At 43.3% G+C, this 22,878-nt stretch overlaps 1 protein-coding gene across 2 annotated transcripts in view; it reads left to right on the top strand.

Moving 5' to 3' along the window:
* Window positions 1-8,543: 8,543 nt before the first annotated feature.
* Window positions 8,544-22,878, top strand: part of MIS18BP1 (MIS18 binding protein 1) — a 29,619-nt gene continuing 15,284 nt past the window's right edge. The window contains exons 1-7 of one of the 2 annotated variants that reach the window (XM_069783011.1): window positions 8,544-9,281; window positions 12,346-12,471; window positions 12,932-13,425; window positions 15,168-15,244; window positions 17,223-17,353; window positions 22,191-22,281; window positions 22,692-22,864. In XM_069783011.1, coding sequence (XP_069639112.1) covers window positions 8,744-9,281; window positions 12,346-12,471; window positions 12,932-13,425; window positions 15,168-15,244; window positions 17,223-17,353; window positions 22,191-22,281; window positions 22,692-22,864 — 1,630 coding nt within the window. In that variant the 5' untranslated portion in view covers window positions 8,544-8,743. The remainder of the gene's footprint in view (window positions 9,282-12,345; window positions 12,472-12,931; window positions 13,426-15,167; window positions 15,245-17,222; window positions 17,354-22,190; window positions 22,282-22,691; window positions 22,865-22,878) is intronic. The other variant, XM_069783012.1, reaches the window with a different exon arrangement.

The following is a 22,878-nucleotide window of genomic DNA, read 5'->3' as shown; positions in this document are numbered from 1 at the left end:
GAATGAGTAGGAGACCAGAGACAAAACTGGTTCAAAAGTTTTATTCTGAATCATATGGGCTTGTGAAAAACTCTAAAAAAAGCAATTAAGGACCCACAGTTATCAAAGGTAGTAATCACTGTCTTTTATTAAAAAGTAGGTCCACACTCAAAACACATTAGTCAGTTTTCATGATGTCAGATGCTTGAAGAGTGACATTTAATTTCTTCATTAATTTAATTTAACTATTTTTCTGATAGCCCTAAACCATAGCCTCATCTTCCACTCCCTCCTCCCTCCCTCTGAGCTCCTGGCTAAGAACATAAGTAATATTACACCATTCAGAAGAAGCAAAAGAATAAAAAAATTAAATAAATTAATAAATAAATCTGACAGCAGCAAGCCATGGTCACCTAAAGAAGAGTGTGGTGGTGTTTTGTCAGTGACAAGTAGTGCTTTGACTCAGAAGTGTTTGTATAGAAAAATCAGTATTTGTTTACTGCTCAAGCTGGCAGACGTACAGACTCACAAAAGACATTTCAGCTTTTTTTGTTTATACACCACCTGCTGCTGTGAATAGCTATTCAGTTATCATTTGTTTCTACACTACCTTCATCCTGATGGAATATCAGCAGAACTTTTCCGGAAAATCAATATATATATTTGAAACCTGGATAATTCCAAACTGTGCTAGACTGAACTTAAAAAAAAAATTAAAAGAAACTTATTACACATTTTGCAAGCAGTTGCACTTAGAAGACAAATCAAATTATTCTGATACTGAAATCTGGAATAGCTTCTTAAATCCCGTTCATGTTTCCAGTAATGACAAGCAAGCCCTCGCAGAAGCCCCATTTTAGCCAAGCTGAACACGACCCTGTCAAAGGTATGCTGTCGGAATCAGTGTGCTAGTGGAAGCTGTTGGTTTTTTCCTGATTTTTCTTCAAGAGAACAGTGGTGCTATGCACATCCATACAAATAAATTCACTGTGTTGAAGACCATTTAAGAGATCACAAACTTGAATGACAGAGCCCCCTCAACAGCGTAGAGCCTACTCGCATATAAGATTTAATTCTCTCAGTTTTGGAAGGTTCTTCAGAATTTGTCCAAAGACATTCTCTGAGTCTGACAGGAACTCTGTCAGGTGGACAGCAATGACATGCTGATGAAGAAATAGTAGAGGAAATGCTCTGTCAGACAGCTATAACCTCACTACTTCGAGACTAGTATAGGAAGTGGAAGCGCTAGGACACTGCTTGCACTGAAGGATGTGGAAGAAAAAAAAAAAGAAGAAAACAAAGTATTTTCCAAAAGGCCCCTCCTGCCCAAGAGCATGAGTTATAGAATCACAGAATCATTTAGGTTGCAAAAGACGTTTAAGATCATCGAGTCCAACCGTTAACCTAACACTGCCAAGTCCACCACTAAACCATGTCCCTAAGTGCCACATCTACATGCCTTTTAAATACCTCCAGGGATGGCGACTCCGCCACGTCCCTGGGCAGCCTGTTCTGAGAGACTGAATTATTACCTTGAGCTGTTTGTCTCAAAGATTCTTAGGTGTGAGAGACTGGACTGTCATCTCAAGCCATTCATCTCAAGAATTGTGAACTGCTTATGTCGAGCCTTTTGTCTCTGGGATAGCCTGTCTAAGCAGGACATTCCTCCGTCCATAAGGACGACTACTAAGCCACTGAGGCATCCAGGAGAGGAAACGGGCTGAAGCTGACAAGCATGCAGGAATGTGGAGGCTACCATTCTCAAGGAAACTGTAGTCTTTGAGATAAGATACTGGTTTCTGGTGTTGATCATGCGAAGGTCCTGTGATAGACGAAACCTGCAGCATGTGAATAATGCATGAACAATACGTATGTGCATGCATCATCGAAATATGCCCTATAAAAAACCATGGAGACAAGCCGTGGTGTGCACCCACCACCAAAGAATTGAAGACTGAGGACCAATGGGACACCATTGGATCCATGGTGGTGACTATCCTTGCAACTCTATCCCGATTGCTTGCTTGATTTCTGCCTTTTCTTCCATTCTATCCTATCGCTACTATTTTCTACTTTTGATAATAAAAGCTCTTTTGGGTATAAGGCATTTGACCTTGTTTGTGTCTTAATCTCGCTCTTGGGATCATATCGAAACCTTCCCCGACACTGGATCAGGACACCTGTTCCAATGCTTGGCAACCCTTTCGGTGAAATTTTTCCTAATATCCAATCTAAGCCTCCCCTGACGCAAGTTCAGGCCGTTTCCTCTTGTCCTATCACTAGTTACTTGATAGAAGAGACCAGTACTCACCTCACTACAACCTCCTTTCAGATAGATGTAGAGAGAGATAAGGTCTCCCCTCAGCCTCCTTTTCTCCACGCTGAACAATCCCAGTTCCCTCAACCATTCCTCATAGGACTTGTGCTCCAGACCCTTCACCAGCCTCGTTGCTCTTCTCTGGACAGGCTCCAGCACCTCAATGTCTTTCTTGTAGTGAGGGGCCCAAAACTGAACACAGTACTCAAGGTGCAGCCTCACCAGTACCGTGTACAGAGCTCTTGAGGTGGTCATGTTTAGATCAGTATATGACATTTAGAGCAAGGGCAAGTAAAGAATCCCGTAGGTGCACTTCAATTAATCAAAATAATTTAACTGAAACTTCTAATCTGATCTAATTTAGTCAATTTATAGCAAGGCATTTATCTAGGAAGTCTGACCAATAGTCAAACTAACTGACTGTTAGCGCGTAACATTGAGAGGATAGAGGTATAGCTAGGGGTTCAGGAACCAGAAATGTTCTTAAAAATATTTGTTACACAAGACCTTTAAATCCAAACCAAAAGATAAATGCTAAAAAAACATCCTTAGAGAGCTCTCTCCAGTTGCAGGCTTTGGACTGGATCCAACTTGAGACACTTTACCCATGTCCCCCTCTCAACAGGAGAGGCTCACATCTCTGAAAATTAAAACCTGTAATGGTTCTCACATGCAAGAACAGGAACAACTTAAAATCATCTGATGCTTTTGCAAGTCTTGAACAACAGTTACTCTGGTTGTCTAAAATATGTTGTCTAGCAGAGCTTCATGCTGCTCTTATTTGATGCCAATGAAGTCTGACTGAGCAAGGCCTTAAGCTGCAAGTCACAGTCAGTGTGTGAAAATTTGCATAAATGTTGTGTTTAGAGTACTGCACAGATTTCCACCCTTCCTTCTAATGTTACGAGTGGTTAAACTTATGCTTAACTATCCTGAGTAGTCCCATTAATTTATTAATTCTGGCTGGTGTTGAGAAGTGCAGCGGGTGAATGAGTTTTGTGGAAAGTCAGCTCAGAACAGAAAGGCCTTTTCACCTGGAAGAGAAGGAAGAGAAAGTTCCCTATCTTTGGAGAACGGAGTACAAAATACTGCAGAGATTCTCACAGCAGAGGGCACACATGGACATGAGCAAGTCTGATTGGTCCAAAGGCATTCAAGAACCACAACAGCAAGTGCGGGGAAATGCAGAACTCCCTGCACCGTGCTTCCTTCAGACAGAATACACGTTTTCAAATGTTGCTCCTGGAGGTCTTTGAGCATTTGAAATGCTTACTGGCAAACCCTCAGGCTGGAGGGAATCCTCAGTCACAGTTAGCAGGCTGGGAAAAAATGTCACCATCTGCCTCCACTGATTAAGGCAGACTCCTGCACTTACAGAAGTGATGTCCTTTCTGAGCTTGGCACTGGCAGTACTTAGCCACCACAGGACTCAGTGCTCTTTTGACACAAAAGGGGAAGGTCAGCCATGTATTTTCCAGGACAGCAGGTGGCAAGGCACAAGCTTTTTCTACAGGAGGATAGAATCCAATTATCACCATCAAAATTTCTTCTGGTAACTGCAGCAAGTGAATCGCATAGGCTGTCACTTCTCTAATGTAATTAAAAACATTAAGGTCATCAAAAAGCCATAAGAAACCTCCCCATTCCCACTTTGAGGGCAGAAGACCAAACTGCTGTGGCCAAGACCAGAGTGATGCAGGAGCAGAGCAGAATGAGCAGCCAGCCTGAATGAAGACTTCGTCACGTTCCCCCCACCACGCTGACCCTGCAGCTCAGCCATCTCTGTTGACTCCATCAGATCTCACAAGTAGTTGGGACTTTTAATAAACAGGCTCTCAGAAAACTGAATATTCTCTGTAAGAGTGTGCCCATGAAAATGTTGCTTTAGGAAATTTTCTGAGCTCTGTCAGAAGCAGACAGGAGACAGCACAAAGTTCTCACAGGGAATACTTGCCTGCCTAACCACAAGATCATTTTTGTCTTGTGACTGTTAATTCACTGAATACCTTCCAACTCTCTGGAAACTGAAGCAAGCTCAGGTAAAGATTCCACAGCTAATAGTGTTACAGTAACTGATTCAACTGCCCCAGGATCATCCTACAAAGGAAAGAGGAAAGTAAAACATAGACTAGAGATCCAAGATGCAATAAAGTCCATCAGTAATTTGCAGGTTTAATGAAGATTATTCTGTATTTCTGGATTTTAAAGCCAGTAGGTAATAAACCACCCTGTATATACCTATAAGTATACATATATGAAATATTATGGGTATTTGCTTCTGGGCACCCCGCTGCCCCAAACAAAGGAAGCAGTAGGGTTTTTTTCCAGTCATACAATTAACTGATTTAAGATCTCAGAAAACCTGAATGAAGGATAAACTGAATGATAAAAGAGTATGGAAAATTAAGAACACAATTAGTTTTTTCCCAGAAATGGGAGTACACCTTTCATTAAAAAAATGGGTAAAGTGCAGTAAGGGTATTGCCAGTAAGTTACACAACAGTTAGCCAGGCAGATGTGTAGATATGACCAATGTAATTACTAAGCTACCAGAAAAATAGCTCCAGAAAGGAAAGGAGCAATAAAAGACTAAGCTTCTTCACAGAGCTTCACAATAACTACAGGAATACAGAATGGAAACCCTGAGGGCAAGAAGACATTTCTTTAATTATCAACAGCAATCTATCTTGGCTAAATAGGATATAGTAAAAGATATTTAATTTTAAACAAGCTCCCTCCCTTTGCTCCATTTCTCCCATTGGAACCTTATTTTGGGAACAAAGAGCACTTGGCATTCTCTCATGGGTGCTGCAGGTGACAAAGGACTAACAAAATCTGTTTGTCTCCTTGGTCTTTCATTTGTTAGGCATCTCTCGAGGACAGAAACATTATACAGAAGAGTGACTACCAGCCTGCAATAAAGTAAAACCACTCAGAGGACTCCAAACATTTATTCTTATGCCTCTATACTTATTATATGTATATATAATTTGCAGGATTGCTTCATTGACAGTACCTGTCAAAAGGACCACACAAAAAAAGTATTTCCATGAAAAAAACATGAAGAAGCATGCACCCCTCAGCCAAACAGCATGCAAGTTTGGGGTTTTTTTTTCAGTTTAACTACACACTACAGATCTGGCTCTGAGGTTACTGGACTTCACATGCAACCTACAACACAGACTTTTTGGTTTGTATTTTGCAGCTGCTGCCAAAATAGTTTATATGAGACCAGTCAGGAGAATGACATTTTAGATTTTTTCAGACACACTTGGCATTTCTTTCCATACAGGTATCTGTGATCATGGCGGCTGGTGAACCTGCTCTAAGGGGTCCGCAGCAAGCAACTAATAGGAGCAGGTCTATTGGTTACAAACTCTACCTAAGTTTACGTGGCTCTAAGCAGTGCCTTAAGTTCAGCAGCATAGATTGCGTCTTCACTGGAAACTAAAGAGAGGCAGAAAGTCTGAAGAAAGCATCTTGGAAATCCCTTTATAATGCAGTTGTGATCTATCCTGTGATGAATTTTTTTTTCCAGGGAGAATTTTATTGGCATCAGCAGTCTCCCCAAAAAGAACGAACTGTCAGGATGCCAATTTTCAGGTCCTTTCTTATAATTGCTGAGATTAAAATAGATGCATTCTAATTAGTAAAATACATAGCTCTCCTTTTAAGCCCACAGCACAAAGACCTGATAAGGCTGTCAAGCAGCCATCACTTGGAGGTGCGGCCTTTTTGCCTCCAGATGTATCTGCTCTCTCACAGAATAAGCTCTCCTGTGTACACAGCTGGTGTTGCAACTACACACAGTACCTGAACTCACACTACCCAACAAAAATCAAATTCAATCTTTTTACCTTAACAGCTTTCTCTACTTAGTCTGGATTATTATTCTTCTCTATATAATCAACCTGTTATTTACGGAACAAAGCATCAGGAAACAAGCTTAAAAATTACTCAAGAGGTGCGATTTAGGAAGCTCCACTGGAGTCGGATACTCTGTACAAAAGGAGACTTGCTTTGCCCTGTTAACAAAGTTTATAGTAAATATGAGCTTTTGCAGGTATCTAAACTATACCCCCAAATGTCACAAACCTATCTTTTACTAGAAAGAAGAAACTACCACTCACTCAACTTTCTGTGGATCCTACTTTTTTTTTTTTCTGAAAGGAAGAAAAAGTATAATAGCTTCTACAAATAACTGGAGTAAAACAAATTGTCTTTGCTTTTGATTACTTAGGCAAAAGCTGATCTGTTAAGTATTTAAGCAACTATGCTAGCAATAAGACATCATTAGAGATAAGGAGTCAATTGTGGGTTGAACTCTTTTGGTTTTGCTTTTTAAGAGGAGCTGAACCATTATGGTGCAATACACACGGTTAGAAACTGATAATATTACAGTGTATTAAACAGATTGCTCTACTTTCGGCTTACCAGGCTGAGACCATGCCAGCTGTATGGACAGCCAATTATATACAAACCACAGTCAAACATATAACAACTAATGTAAAACGTAAACACAGCCTGTTCTTGCCATTCCTGTTTTGACTTTTTGATGCTCTTTCATTTTCCCCATAGTTCTCTCCAATTGCCCTCCCAACCAACAGGGCTACCAGCCCCTTTACTTCCCTCAGAGACCCCAGCTCCACAAACTGCCACAGAAGGAACAGCATAGGGAGCCAAGGCCAGCACCAGACACCAGAAGAGCTAGCCCAGCTTGCAGAGATCCCTTCTCTGGCTGAATGCCTTCTGAAACGCTTGCTCTTGGCCTCTGAGTGTCCATACACCACTATGTAACAGGCAGTACTTGCCCCGCTTATTCTCTTGGAGATTTTCATCTCTGTAGCAGATGCTCCTTCTCTTCTTTAACTAGGGGAGGAGCTCAGAAGCACATGAAACCCTCTCCAAGAGGCTGCAAGGCCACATAACCTATTTTCACAAAACCTGCTTCTCACCGAACTATTTTTTTATAGCTCATGACCCCACTCCCCAGAGACAAACCTACCTTTGGTTCTTAACACTGACAACTGTGTACCTGGGTTTTTCTCCTCAGCATATGAATTCTTAGAAATTTTGGGTAGCAGCAAGCACAGGATCATTGTCTGCTATATAATCTGGGCCACTAATTAGCATATGCATTTCCTGTAAGAAACCCAAAGAGTTTAATTACAAAAAAAAAAAATTAAGTTGTAAAATACCAAATGAAATCCCCAATCATCCAGCAAAACTACTTTTTTTTTTTAACGCAGCTGTTCTTTATTAATAGGTATTTAGTCAATTACAGTAAACACTGAGGTAATTTCTTACCCCAAACAATTGCTGAGCCTACCTACTTGGACTAATCTAAATGTCAGGCACAACTGATTCCACAAGCTATTCACTGCACCTTCTCATTAGTTGGGAGGACTGGGCTGCCGGGTAAAGCTGTTGACTTCTGTTATACCCATTATGCAAGTAACTTCCCTCCTTTCCCACTTTTAATATGAAACTCTACCACTTAAATCTTTCGCCCAAGACAGAGACAATAGCTCGCCTGTGTTTTCAGAGCTCTCATTACAACTCCCATTTAAGCGCACGGTTACAGACCGAATTTATTGTCGTCTTTTAAAAACAACCTACGTATAGTTACAGCACGGGGTCGCTTTGCAGGCCAGGTCCTAGAAGCCTTGACGGTGCTGAAATGTGCTAGCGTACTCTTATTTTCTCTGCTGTTGCTGTACCCGAAGGCAGGCGCAAGGAGCACACACGCCTCCCCGGCCGCGCTCTGCTTTCTCTTCAACCCCGCGGGCTCCGACTCGGCTCTCGCAAGGACCGTGGCACTTTTACCTCGATCCCAGTGCCCTACCGAGTCACCTGGGCCGACCCGCGGGTCTGTCACCAGCCCGTCACCTTTCCCTTTGGCGGGCCTGTCCTAACGCTGCCGCCCTCCTTTAACATTCGGACGCCGCCCGGCGGGTTTAGGGACTTTCGCGAGAGGCGCCGTGCGGCAGAACCCAGCTCGCCCTCCACTCCCCGGCCGCTCAAGCCGGCCGCTGCCCGCCTCAACACCGGGAACCCCGCTACGGCCGCCCCCTCTCAGCGCCGGCCCCTCACAGCCGCCTCAGCCACCAACGGCCGCCCGCACCTCAGCGGTGGGCCCCGCCCATCGCGCGGGGCGGACTGAACCACCCACACCGGAGTGGGGGGGGGGAAACTGAGACAGTTGGCTACGCTGCCTTCTCCCTAAACGCCGCTCCGCAACTTCCGACCGGTAGCATCACCCCCCGCACTGCTTCTTGCCGCCCAGGCGGGCAGTGACGCTACCGGCCCTCGCCACCAATCCGGGCGCTGCGGCAGCGCTCAAATCTTCTAACAGCTGGGGCGGGCTGCGACCGCCGCGCGCGCGCGGGGCTTTGGCGCCGGTCTGAGGGGAAAGGGCGGGCGGGCGGCTGAGGGGACCGCGGCGACATGATCGTGACCCCCGCCCGCCGCCGGGGAGAGCTGCCGTTCCGCTCGGTGTTCCTCAACAGCATCCCCGCGGATACGCTGACCCCCCTGAAGGAGCTGCTGAGGCGCCAGGGAACCCTCGAGGCGGCGGCGGCGGCGGCGGCGGAGCCGGCGGGCCGTAAGGAGAGCCGCGCCGAAGGGCCGGCGGCCGGCGGCTTGGGAGACGGCGTCTCGCAGCCCGCGCTGCCGGCGGGCGGCGAGAAGCAGCGGGATGCCGGTGGGATGGTGGCCGGCTCCAGCCCTGGCCCCGAGCGGCGGCCGAAGCGGCGGGCGTGCGAGCCTCCCGCCCGCGAGTGCCCGGCCAAAATCTTCCAGCGGATGAAGACCAGGGCCTTGCGGCAGAAGCAGGACCTGGGGCTGCCCGCGGGGAAGGTGCCGGAGAGGAGCTGCGGCGGCGACCTGATCCTGACTCCCGTCCCGAATCCCGAGGAGCAGGGGCGAAGGCCTAAGAGAAATCCTGTCACGGCAGAAGGTCGGCAGAGACCCGCCGAGGTGCCAGGTGGGTGCGTGCAGCCAGAAAAGGGTTTGTCCGGTGGCTTCTCTGAGAAAGCCGTCTCTTATTTAACCTTGAGCTCGCTATGACTTCCTCTGCATTCCGCTTACGGCTCTTCCAGGGTCTGGAAAAAGCGGCCGGTGTGTGTTCGTAGGTGTAAAAAATATCTGTACGAGTACTGGTTTTCCCCCGGATGGTTGGGATTTAAAAAAAAAAAAAAAAAAAAGCTTGAATGGAGGGTTTTTTAATGCTAAAGTGTGTCTGTAGCATAGTTGATTTCTCTTCCCCCTTTCTTTACCTTAGAGGAATCCCTCCCACGGTACCTTCCCCTCTTTTACTCAGTCTGGCTTTGACTGCTTGCTCCCTCTGTTGTGTTTGTGAATGGGATTGACCCATTGCAACATCTTGAAAAACAGAGCATTACACTTTATAAGTAAAAAAATCAAAACGATTACTTCAGCTATTCCCTACAGTCAATACAGAAAGGAGGAGGGTTCATGGAAGAATTGTTTAGGTTTTTACGTCCTTCTGGGGTATTCCCCTGGGCACTTGGGTCTGATGACTTTTGCAGTGCATCCTCCGTTTCTGACTAGTTGGTGTAATGTGAACTTGCAAGGACTGTGCCCCTTCTGGGAAGGTACTGTAGCCAGCCGCTCTAGGTGAGTAGGAATGGCCTTCCTTCTGGTTCGTGTGTATCTGTAAAGGTAACGGAGATATTTTAAAGGGGAGGGTGTCTTGTGGTGCCCTGTTATTCTCATGCTATGATCATGTAGAGTGGGAGGCTCACTGAAATATTGGCTGGTTTATAGGAAGAGTTGTGCTTCATCACTACATGTATTCCTGTTAGAAGTACAGTACTTATGAATCTCCTGTACTAAACTTTTATCCGGTTTTGGGTGGGGGTTAAGACCTATCTGGTTAGTCTGTGTTCACTTTAAGACATGATTGCAGAAAATTAGGCTAACTGCTCAGCCTGTCTTATCTGGCCAGTAGCATGGGTAGCTGTATGCTGTTTTCACTGAGGGGTTATTGAGTTGTTCTGGAAAGAACTTGCTGTTATGAAGGAGGCAGTGCCCTTGTTTTATAGTTTGATATGAAAAAGTTTTCCTAAATCTCCTTGCTACAACGTAACATCACTTGTTACTTTCCTTATTTCCGTTGGATAGAGTAAAATTGAGATTAAACTATTATTATGGTGGCTGGAAAAAGGGAAACATTGCACACATTTTCAAAAAGGGTAGAAAGGAGGACCCTGGGAACCACCAACCTGTCAGCCTCACCTCTGCGCCTGGGAAGATCATGGAACAGATCCTCTTAGAAGCTATGCTAAGGCACATGGAGGACAGAAATGTGATTTGAGGCAGCCAGCATGGCTTCACCAAGGGCAAGTCCTGCCTAACCAACCTTGTGGCCTTCTGTGGTGGAGTGACTACATCAGTGGACAGGGGAAGAGCTATGGATGTCATCTATCTGGACTTCTGCAAGGCCTTTGACACGGTCCCTCACAACATCCCTCTCTAAATTGGAGAGATATGGATTTGATGGGTGGGCTGTTGGGTGGATGAGGAATTGGCTGGATGGTCGCATCCAGAGGGTGGTGGTCAACGGCTCAATGTCCAGATGGAGATTGGTGACAAGTGGTGTCCCTCAGGGGTCCGTGTTGGGACCAGTACTGTTTAATATCATCATCAATGACACAGACAGTGGAAATGAGTGCACCCTCAGCAAATTTGCTGACAACACCAAGCTGAGTGGTACGGCTGACATGCCTGAGGGACGGGATGTCATCCAGAGGGACCTGGACAAGCTCGAGAAGTGGGCCCATGTGAACCTCATGACATTCAACAAGGCCAAGTGCAGGGTCCTGCACCTGGGCCGGGGTAACCCCCAGTATCCATACGGGCTGGGGGATGAAGGGATTGAGAGCAGCGCTGCTGAGGAGGACTTGGGGGCACTGGTGGATGAAAAACTGGACAAGAGCCAGCAATGTGCACTCACAGCCCAGGTCAACCCTATCCTGGGCTGCATCCAAAGCAGCGTGACCAGCAGGTTGAGGGAGGGGATTCTGCCCCTCTACTCTGCTCTGGTGAGACCCCACCTGCAGTACTGCGTCCAGCTCTGGGGTCCCCAACATAAAAAGGACATGGACCTGTTGGAGCAGGTCCAGAGGTGGGACACATCTCCTGTGAGGAAAGGCTGAGAGAGTTGGGGTTGTTCAGCCTGCAGAAGAGAAGGGTCCGGGAAGACCTTATAGCAGCCTTCCAGTACCTAACAGGGGCTTATAAGAAAGATGAGGACAGACTTTTTAGCAGGGCCTGTTGTGATAGGACAAGGGTAATGGTTTTAAACTAAAAAAGGGTAGATTAGGACTAGATGTAAGGAAGAAATGTTTTACAATGAGGGTGGTGAAACACTGGCACAGGTTGCCCAGAGAGGTGGTAGATGCCCCATCCCTGGAAACATCCAAGGCCAGGCTGGACGGGGCTCTGAGCAACCTGGTCTAGTGGAAGGTGTCCCTGCCCATGGCAGGGGGGTTGGACTAGATGGCCTTTGAAGGTCCCTTCCAACCCAAACCATTCTATGATTCTGTGATTTTTATAAAAAGTAAAAGCTCCTAAAGTTTTATTTCCTTTTTAACAACAGATTTCCAAAAGGTATATTTTTGCCTTTGCATCATCACATCACAAATTGATAATGACTTTTGATTGAATATCAAAAGGGGCTAGTATTGGTGCTACTTGTTAGACCGTACTGCTGTGAAACACATGCCATTTGTAGGCACCTCCAAACTCCTGTTGATTCTTGTGGGTTGGGTTACATCCAGACATACATACACACACCTGCGGGTGTTTCTCACATGCAGCTGAGGCAACATGGCAGCTAAGCCCCTGTTGAAAAGGGAAAGATTACATTGCCTATCCATCTTGGGAAAGAAAAGAAAACATAATGTCATATACCGGAGTTTAGGATCTCAGAAAGTATGTACTTTGCCTCCCCTACCCCCCAACAAGGAAATGTTTTTCTCCCCCAAATTCAAAGATTTTTTTTTGGTATTGTTATTATTTTCCAGAACCAGCTTGCACTCTGATTGCTGAGAACCGAACCATGAAAGCACTAGCCATAGATCCTCTTGTATTGGAATCCCCTCAGAAGTTCTTCTTGCGTGTAAAGTGGAAATTGCAGCAGCAGCAAAAAGGTACTGGGTATTGCTCTTAAAAACACTCCAGAAACTCTCTTGACTTCAGGGTCTCAGTTCTTGTTTATAGTCTCTTGCATACTTTGGCAGAGTATTATTCTTCTTTCTTTGTAGTCTGTGAGCAGTGGAAAATGCAGAAAGAAACCTGCAAATCTGCCTTTTCAAACCTGGAGATGGCATTAGACTTGGTTTAACTGTGGTTTAGGTCTGTGGGCTTTTGACCTTAAAGTTTGACATCATTACTCCATTTGAGTGCACCATCTCCTCTGACAATGAAAGCTATCTATTGCCTTCAGGCTCCTAATGTGGTTAAGAAATAGGCAGTGCTTTCACAACTGTAGTGTTAATCAGTACAACCTCCTCTTATTAAAAATGGAGCTAACTTTATGAATGCATTTTCTTTATTAGTTCTCAAATATCACTAATTTCTTTGTTATTCCTTTTTTTTTTTAATGGGCAGATTCAACACCTTCAAACCCAGTCAAGCAGAACATTCCCATTCCTCCTTCCACAACTACAGAAAAGCCGTTGGTCAAATCCGCTTTTGCTGAGCAGCTCAGGAATGATCCTACAGAGTATGTGGCCACTGATAAGGATGATCAGGATGATTTCCTTGTGGAATCAGTGGATGCTGACGATGAAATGTCTGTGAATTTAAATTCCAGCCCTTTTAAAAATGGGGATCACTTAGAAGAAAGGTGGGGAAATGGAGAAGCAAAACGTACTGAACTTCATCAAGACAGAAGAGAGTTGCAGCCAAGTAATAAGCAAGCTGCTTGTGGAGTAGAAAAGACACCAGAGACTAATTCTCAAAAGCCCTCACGGTGCTTATGTAGTATTATGTTCTCTTCTCCGGAAGTCCACATTCCAAGGAAGCAAAAGCCGAAAGAAGGCTATACGGTTGCTTTGAATAAACCTCATACAGATCAAGTTGCTGAGAAAGCAGACAAAGAGGTGGGAGAACTTAATACTTTAGGGCAACCGATATATTCCTGTGGGCTGCTTGTAGCTCATAGTTGTGACGGGTTTTTTTTCCTGTCAAAAGTAATGTGCATTCAGAAGAGAATAAACTATTATTTTATTGGCTCTTACTGGTAGAGGCTTTCCCTTCAAAAAGATTTCTTTTTTCCCATAATCCAAGATGACAATGTTCGGGGTGGGAGGGTGTTGGTTTGGGTTTTGGTTTTGGTTTGGTTTTTTTTTTTTTATAAAAGAAGGCCTTTTGTTTTAGCATTCACAAGCCACAGTGTGGGCTGAAAGAGTTCTCTACCTGAAGGAGCCTTCTATGTCATCTCTAATATATTAATTGCCATGTGTTGGTATGATGGACATGAAACAAATCACTGGCCAATCCAGCTCTTGGCTGTCTCCACAAAGCCAAGGAGGAGAGATCTTTCCTAAATGTAGGCTAGTGATGGTTCTAAAGTTAAGTGAATCTGTACTGCTGATAGTGAGGTAAAAGTCTTGGCTTTCTTACAGAATATCCAAACTTCTGTTGAATTAAGTGGGACAAGAATCTTTTCCCAGGAGACTAGTCTGCAGATCTTCTTTTCAATTCAATACATGCTTGGCAGTATTTGCAACTTTCAGAATAAATCTCGAGGAAAATGGTGTATTTCAAAGCGTGCCGCTTTCCTCAGTGATTAGCCTAGGAAACTGGTGGAAGCATACCTTCCCAAGGTTTGAGTTTCCTTTGTTTCCTGGAGAAGTCTGTGGAGAAGTCCTCTTCAAGTTAAGCAAGTTAATTGTTTTGTTCTCCTTCACTGTTGTCAAGCATGTTTGATATGTTTTCCTGTATTAAAAAAAAAAAGTTACCTTTATGATGGGCTTTGATTTAGGCAAGGAACGGATATCTGTTAATATTAAAGATTTGTAGCTGAGTGGAAGGTACTGAAAGAGGTCTTGTTATTGGACAGTACAGATCTGAGCACGGAGGAGGTGCTGGCTGTACATGGCCAGTACCTCTCCTCAGTCGGGGTTAAAGCATTGGTAAGATCTTCAGTGAAGTCAAGGCTGATGGTCAAAAGGCGAACACTGTTAAAAGAAAGATCTGGAGTTTATTAACTGAAGTTGTGAGGAGAAATAGCTATAGTTTCAGATGTTAAAAAATTGTTTTCCAAGAAGCTGTTTTTAAAACAACATCATAGTTTCACATACAGTTTTCCAAACTGCAACTCAAGTGCAACTGGCTTGCTGGCTATTTAATGCAAAATGAAGGTACTGCAGCTGTATGTGTCAGTAGTTTGCAATATCAGATATAGCCATTTTAATACTGTCTAAATTTTAGCAATAACATAGCTAATAAATACTTTTTTTTCATGGATAACATTTTCTGAATAGTAACGGAGGACAGGTGACAAAGTGTAAGAGGTATGGCATAGTGTTGGTATTTTTTGTGAGGAGCTTTTTGGATTTGCTAGAAGTCTTGGCCAATGACTTTGTCATCTGAAAGTCAACATTAAATTACTCAAAAGTTTCTGTAATTTAAATGCATGCCTTTCTTGTGCATTAGACTCCAGCTTGATTATCTTTCAACATTTATGCATGTAATGGTTGTTTTCAGTTTTTCTGGTCTGGAGGATGGTGCCTAAATATCTTCTCAAGTTATGCAGGAGTTAATTTCTATTTTGGTAATGCCTTGGTGATGTTGCATAGCTTAGGCTAATTTAAAAATTACTTTTTTTTTTTTATAACAGAAAAATATCTGCCTAACCAGTTGGAGAATTAAAGTGATGGATGGTAACACTGCAATATATGTTGAAGGAAAACGGAAGTAAGGAAAAGTTTTCTCATTTAAATGTAATGTAAAACATGTTGGTGGGCTTTCAGCATCTGAGCTAGAAAGGCTATACCATCTTTGCCTGGCTGAACAGCTGTAGTTGTGAGACTTGTATTCTTGGAATATCTCGGTAACTGTTGGAAGCACTTCCACACGCTTCTGCTGCTTTCCTCCCCAGCCACAGGGAACATGCTTGCATCCTAACCCTCGTGACCGTGCTTACATCTCATACCATTTTTTTTTTTAAACATAGTTATCTATCTACTGACTAAGCACGCTGAACCCATTTCCTTCAGAGCCTGCAGAATGGCAGAGCTGGTGCACAGAGGGATGAGAGAATGCGTGGCTGGAGGCTGAGGAACAGTGGGGGAGAAGGAACCATGGTTGTCCTGGCTTAGGTGGCCGTGGGAGCTGCACCTTCACGGAACTTACTCTTAGCCTTTGGCAAATACAAAGTGACGTTATAATTTAAACTTCTTTATCAAGGAAGAGGTGAATTCCTTCATGTGTGCAAGAGGTAGAGTGCCTACATACAGAAGACTACTGGTTAAATAATTGTTTCAAAGTCCAGTCCTGAGTCGATCAAAGAGCTTAAGAGGAATAAAGACAAATGTGTTTGTCTGGTAGATCCCCCAAACTGGTGCTGACTAGGGGTATGATGAGCTTCTACTTCTTTTCACAAAAATTCTGTTTTGTGGCTGCTTTAAGTCAAACTTGGTGCAGGCTGCCATCAGGTCTATGTTCCTGCCATGTCATTTGTGGTGGCACTATTACTCCTACAGCTATATGGTGAACCATGGCAGCAGCTGATCCACCTGAAAACTGACTCTGTGGTTTTTTTGGTTATGTTTTTTGTCAGATTGTATTCAAATAGCTATAAGATCAGGAAAACAAGTGTCAGAACAAAGGAGAGATTTAGCTTGCAATAAAGTTGTTTGAAGACATTGTGAAAATATCCCTTGGAAAGGAGTATTCTACTCTTTCTGTAGCTAGTAACTACCTAACGCAGTTACTTATCTACTGACAACTCAACCTCACTCAACAGCAGCAGCACTGTGGAAGGAAGTAGCTCAGTATGCTTACTGAGAGATGTCAGGAGGCTACATATTCTGTGGTGGGATTTGTAGTAGGAATTGACGTTTGTTTCATGGCTATATGGAAACAACTGAGCCTCTCACTTCGCATCCTTCACTACTAGCAACATGTTCTCTTTTCACTTGTGTTAGTATCTGATACATGTTGCTTACACATGATATATTTGATTTGTTTTATAGACCTTCTGAATTGGCTTCTGTTAATATTGTGTGTCAAGTTACACAGTTGAGTGTTCTCACTGTCATCTTGGGTTTCAGTCCTTAATACTGTTCTGTAGTTTGGTCTGTTGGTTACTGTTGTAAACGTATATTTAACCAAAACAAACAAAAAAATCCAACACTCTGTAGATTTTCTACTTTAATGCTTGGGTCTATTTTTTATTTCTCATGAAGAAGTCCCTTAATTTCTTAACAAGTCCAATTTTTGCACATATTGGGACTCCTTCAGTTGTTTTTGTTGTTTACATAGGAAGGTCATAAATAAATACAATAATCCTGGGGAAGATATACATTTGACCTGTATAATGGTAGTTTTGTAATTTACATAATGGTAACACTGCAATAATGAGCTGGATGGAGTCCTGTAGTACATTTTGCTTCTGTAGCCTTATGTCAAGCTAATGTTCTGTGACTAACGTTTGCAGTAGTTGACATGTTCGTTTTGTCTCCTGTCCAAGTACTTACTAGACAAGGCCAGAATGGCTTCTCTGCCAAGCTAAGAAAACCTAGCACATCCTGCTAGTGTCTATATCGCTCATAATATATAGAGATATAGCACTGCCAGCCTCGTAGGGAATATCAATATTCTAGTTTAAAATTCTTTCTTTTATGAAAACAATGTTTTATTTCTGTTCTTCATGTTATCTGTCTTTTCTTAGAGATATGAAAGGTCTGTCATGGCATAGTAATGCAATTATGGAACGCATAGCACAAAACCAAGTTAAAACATCAACTGGCAGTATCTACTTGCTACAGGGAAATATAGATTCAGCTTCAATGAGGAAAGAAGGTAAGAAGATGATTCTTAATGTAACATTACAAACTGAGAAGGGCTTTAGATTTATCACGGAGCATACTGCTGAAGCGAACGTTTTGTCTTATCCTGCTAATTGGGCTCAGTGGGTATTCAGCACATGATGGAAAGTGACTCCATCAGATTTCTAAATACTACCTAATGTTAATTGTAGCTGGCATTTTAGGGTGCTGCAGTTACAGAGAGGGCTTTCAGAGCATGAAGTTGGCTAATGGGTACATTCTTTTAAGGAAACTGTTTTTTGCTAAGATTGCCTCTATGTAATTTTGGTCAATGTTTTGGCATTTAAATTGTGCTAAGACATTCAAATAGGGATTGTTTATACACTACTGAAATTACTCTGGTGTTCGCATTCTATCTGTGACTTACTGTTCAGTAATTAATGACTAGCTCTGCAATGCTACATGGAATTTCTGTTTGGAGATAGACTAGTTATGGTGCCAGTGCTTTATAATTTAGTAAACTGATCCATCTTTAGGGTCTAAGTGATATCTTATACCAAATCCATCCAAACTTCCTGCTTCAGATTGTTTTGAAGCATGTGGAATTTTAAAGGAAATTTAATTTACACACAGAGTTAAAGTTAGGCTAGGCTTTATTCTATTTTTCTTGCTTCATGTGCATCCTCTGTCATGTTCACTAGTAAATGAGCTGCCATGTTAGTGCTTATGGGCAGCTCTAGGAATGTAAAGGTCATCTGTGGCATAGATGGAATAAATGCTTGCCTTAATACAGAGGTGCCTTGTGGGCGTGATCACGCTCTTTTTACAGGAGCATATATGCACTCTTTGCTCTTTCAGGTCCAGCACGAGGCATCCAAAGATGTGTCTGTGGCTTTAATTTTTTCTTCTCATTTGCGGTACTGGGATGCATTCTGATAAATACCTGACTTTGCTGCTCTCCAACTTGAATATTTTTATTAGTTCCTCTGCTAAATACTTGTATTTGTTTTTATTTCAATATTCTGAGAAGGAAAAGTGACAGCCAGAGACTTCTGAGCGGACTGGCTCAGGGACTACAGAGGTTTCCTAAGCTTAAGAGTTAATGGACCATGCTGGGTCAATTCCTCTGATCTTCGGACTTAGCACTTAGGGCAAAACATCTGTCCTTCTTGGCTTCCCCTTTGTCTTCGAACACACAAAAACTGTCATAGGGTCAGTGTGGAAAATACCCTGGAAATACCCTGAACAGATTCAATATTGATTTAGGAATTAAAAGAGAAGTTAAAGACAAGCTAATGTAGGTGGAGAGGAGGAGAAATGCCACATCTAAAGTCTAACCTGAGGATTTCCTTAAACCGCTGGTACTGGCAGCTGAAAGCGGCTGGGACTGTCAGCAGTGGCACCATCAGTTTGTGAACCAAGCTGCTCCAGTACAGAACTACTTGCCTGTGGAAAATATTGGACTGCTGTGTACCCATACTCCAAGTGACTTCAAAGCACTGAAATCATTAATGAAACGTGTTGCAGTAAGAGCACTGACTAGGCACTTACCTACTTCCGCCTCGTTATCAAAAGTGGTTATTAGCAATCTGGGATACCAGGTGCGCTAGCAAACCCATCTGCTGGTCACTGACGATGAAACCGTGCAAAGGACAATACAGGCTATTTAACTGCACAGGCTCTGTTCCTGGAAAGGTGTTTTCTGTGGCTGATGTCCCAAGAGCCCCACAGCAGGAATGTTGCACACAATCCCCTTTGGTGCTCGATTTGTTCCAGCCTGCATCTGTGGAACAGCACTTGCTATGCTTTGGCTAGAGCCCTTCCTGAAGACCAGGAAATATTTTATCCAGTCCATGTAAAGAATGAACTCATGTGGTTGTTGTATCGGGTCTGGCTGAGATGGAGTTAATTCTCCCCGTAGCAGCCCTCCTAGTGCTGTGCTCTGTATTGGTACCTAGAAAGGTGTGGATAACCCACGGGTGGTGTGGCCACTGCTGAGCAGTGCTCCCACAGCATCAGGGCTGTCTCTCCAACATCCCCCCCTCACCGGCAGGCTGGGGGTGGGCAAGATCTGGGGAGGGGACAGAGCCAGGACAGCTGACCCAAACTGACCAAAGGGATTTTCCATACCATATGATGTCAGCTCAGCTATAAAAGCTAAGTAAAGGGAGATGGAAGGGGGGGCATTTGTTATTTTACGTTTGTCTGCCGGTACAACCACCACGAGTACCGAAGCCCTGCTTCCCAGGAAGTGGCCAGACATTGCCTGCCAATGGGAAGTAGAGAATAAAATAATTTGTTTTCCTTTGCTTTTGCTTTATTAAATTGTCCTGATGTCCACCCACAAGCCTTTTGTTATATTTTGTCTCCCCTGTCCAGTTGAGGAGGGGAGTGATAGAGCGGCTTTGGTGGGTACCTGGCACCCAGCCAGGGTCAACCCACCACAGCTGTAATGAAATGCCACTCCTAAAGCATTTTAAAGGAGCTGAAGGATGAAATAACTAGCATGTAACATCTCACAAAAAGCCTGCTTTGATACTTATGGGCCTGAAAGGTGGCTGATGCAAAGCTTTTTAAGAAAGTTGTTTCCCAAGTCCCTTGAAATTAAGGAATGTGGAGTTTGGCATTCATAGGAGGTAAACCAATAGAAACTGTAAGAATGAGTGGGCCTGGTGGATGTACAGATAGCGAGGTATGAGGGAAGGCATCTACAGTGCTACTATAGATGAAATAATGCCTCACAATGGTGTAAGACTTCTTTGATGGGGCCCCTAGACTCTGGGCTTCTAGAAAGGCTCTTGGGAAGATTGTGAGGATGCAAAGTAGTTATGTGATAAGGAGGAGGAACTTCTGTGGATTTAAATAACAATAGAAAATGAGAGGAATAAAAAGAATCCCATAATGATGTGGGCTGTTGAGCAGATTCATAAACTTTGCAGAAAAGAACATGAGCTGGGAAGCAGCAGCTGTAGTCTGATGTTGCCAAGTTGCATCAGGATGGTAAGGGTGAGTGCTGGCCACAAAGCATGTCACAAGAGCTTCAGAATGGGCATCAAAATGATAAAATTCAGTCTTGGTAAATGTAAAATGACGCATGTAGTGGTAGGGGAAAGCAAATTGTTACATACATCACAGAATGGTTTTATAGTTTGGTTTGGGAGGGACCTTTAAAGATATCTAGTCCAACCCCCATATGATAGTGTATGATGATGTATGATTGTAAGACTTTCGGTTCACTGTAAAAACTGAGGAACAAGGTTTGGGGGTTTCAGTAGATGGTTCTGTTAAGTGTTCGCCTTAATGCTCACTAGTAGTGAAAAAACTTGAACACTGAAAATGAATGGAACAAACAAATAAGACTTATTGGCTGTAAAAGCTGTATGATACATGAACATCTTGGAGACTGAGTACAAGTCCACATCTTTCCTTCACTGTCCCCACAGAAACCTCAACAAGCTATTCTCAGAAAGAATGCAGAAGAAGTAGGAAGTGTGTGGAGAAGAATGATGTGTTTAAAGTTATGAAAAGGCTTTCATAGAGCAAAGGACAAACTAAGCTAAGACTTTCTGGCCTGCAGAACAGGAGAAACCTTTAGGGTTTTTAAATACATAGAAATCAGAGTTGACTTCTCAGCTGGAGGTTGGGAGATTGCTTAGAGGGGATATTCCTGTATACTTGCCTGTACTCTGGCCTCTGCTGTTAGTATCCTTTCCCTGGTTGGGGCTAGATGGACCTTTGGTTGTGCACTAAATAAAGTAATGAAAGAGTGCCTTTCTCCTTTCCCCTCCTCCTGGAGGAGCTCAGTTACTAGAACTCTCTGTTCGTGCAGGCTGACGTTAATGGCTTTTCAGCTCCAAAGATTAACAGTTTGTGGATGTGTTTTCTTTTTTGACCTCATGTGCCTGTTGAAGGCTTTTCAGTAAAGGTACTGCTTCCCAGAATTTCAGATAAATAGGCTACTACTTAAGCTTGTTTTCTAATCATGTGTTGCAGACCCTTCTTGTAGTAGCCCATGACTCCAGTGGTCTCAGTGTCAGAGGATGAACGCTGCTGGTTTTTTAGACATTGTGAGCAGGCAAGCGGTGGCTCAATGTTGTTGTGCTCCTGTACCTGTACAGATTGTATCCTGTCAATGAGAAGGCCCCATGATAGTATCCATGAGAGTGTTAAATGTCCAATGTTTTGCTCAGAAAGGCTGGAGCTCAAGTGATGTTTTTTTCCTTGTTTGTTGCAACAGAGGATTACATTATACCTTTGCATCAATATTTGGTTTTAGGGTTGTTTTCCAATTGTGGAAACAAAACTAGAGACATGCTGTTGTATCTGTACTACCTGAAGAATTTCCCAGGTTGTAATGTTGTTGCTGGACACTGACTGCACCTGATCCTGATGCAGTTGTTCTTTATCTAAGCCTCGTGAACAGCCTGTGTGCTCTTGATGGAACAGCTTCTGTATCAAAGCACAATAAAATTTTCTTCCAAGTGGAGTTTTCTTGATATGCTAAGTCCCAAATGGCTTAGACCTAACCAGAGCCCGAAAAGCTCAGGCTGTCTGAGGGACTTCTGGTGCTCTGCAGAGAAGCCACTTGCCAGTCTAGCGAGATGGACAGGGGAAAGCTTATGCTCCTGGTTCCCAGGAAACTAGAATGCTGTCTCCAGATACTGATGTCTGTAATTAATGACCCCTTGGCTGACTTTTCTATGAAGTATGCTGTTCTCTTGAACTGGGGAAACCTGTCTCTCTCTAGTGTTTAAAGATGTAGTGAGCTTCTGAGGTACTTACAAAACCATGATTGTACTGGATATTATTTCTACCCTTTCTGATTAAAAGTATTGCTCAGCTATTGTTAATGCTACTTTTGTTTCAAACAGGATTTCCCTACCGTTTCATCAAAAGATTTACATACGGGTTTTCCAAAAAGTGGAAGGAATATGTTGAGGAGTTTCTTGAGGAAAGGAGAAGGTAACTTCTTTGGAGATTCTGTTTCATTGCAATGTTCTTTTTAGTATTTATTGAGATTTTGCCTTTTAAGAATACTATACTAGAGGAGTATAAAAGATGGTAGATGTGTGCATGAAGAATATGTTCCAGGCAAATGCTGGTCACCGCTTTGGAAGGATATCCTTTTACCTTTTTTTTATTATAATGGTTTGGGGTTGTTCTGCTTGTTTACATAGCCTTAGAGCAAAGAGAAGCAAAGGGCTTCACCCATTTAGTGGCTTGCACGGTGTCTGTGTGAGTACAGCTGCACTGTGCTCTTGGGCTTTTCCCGAGATGAGGAGAAGACTTCAAGTTTACACAAGTTAATGTGTTGTTAAAGGACAACTGCTTCAGATGTTTACTATTTCTTTTCTTAAACTCCAAATCATTAGGAAAGAACGAAAACAAAATAAACAAAATACTGTTGAGGATGAAGATGAAGAGGGTGACTCAGTGGTGGATATGGATGTATTGAAAAATGCAAAAGGTTCAGCAAGAGATGTAAAGAAACCTGAAACCAGAAACACCACCTATGAAGTATTACCGAAGAATGGTACAAATGCTTGTGGGTATTTAATA

The sequence above is a fragment of the Haliaeetus albicilla genome, chromosome 5, assembly GCF_947461875.1.
Source record: "Haliaeetus albicilla chromosome 5, bHalAlb1.1, whole genome shotgun sequence".
Lineage (NCBI taxonomy): Eukaryota > Metazoa > Chordata > Aves > Accipitriformes > Accipitridae > Haliaeetus > Haliaeetus albicilla.
The sequence above is the reverse complement of the archived record's forward strand: the minus strand, read 5'-3'. Positions and strand labels throughout refer to the sequence as shown.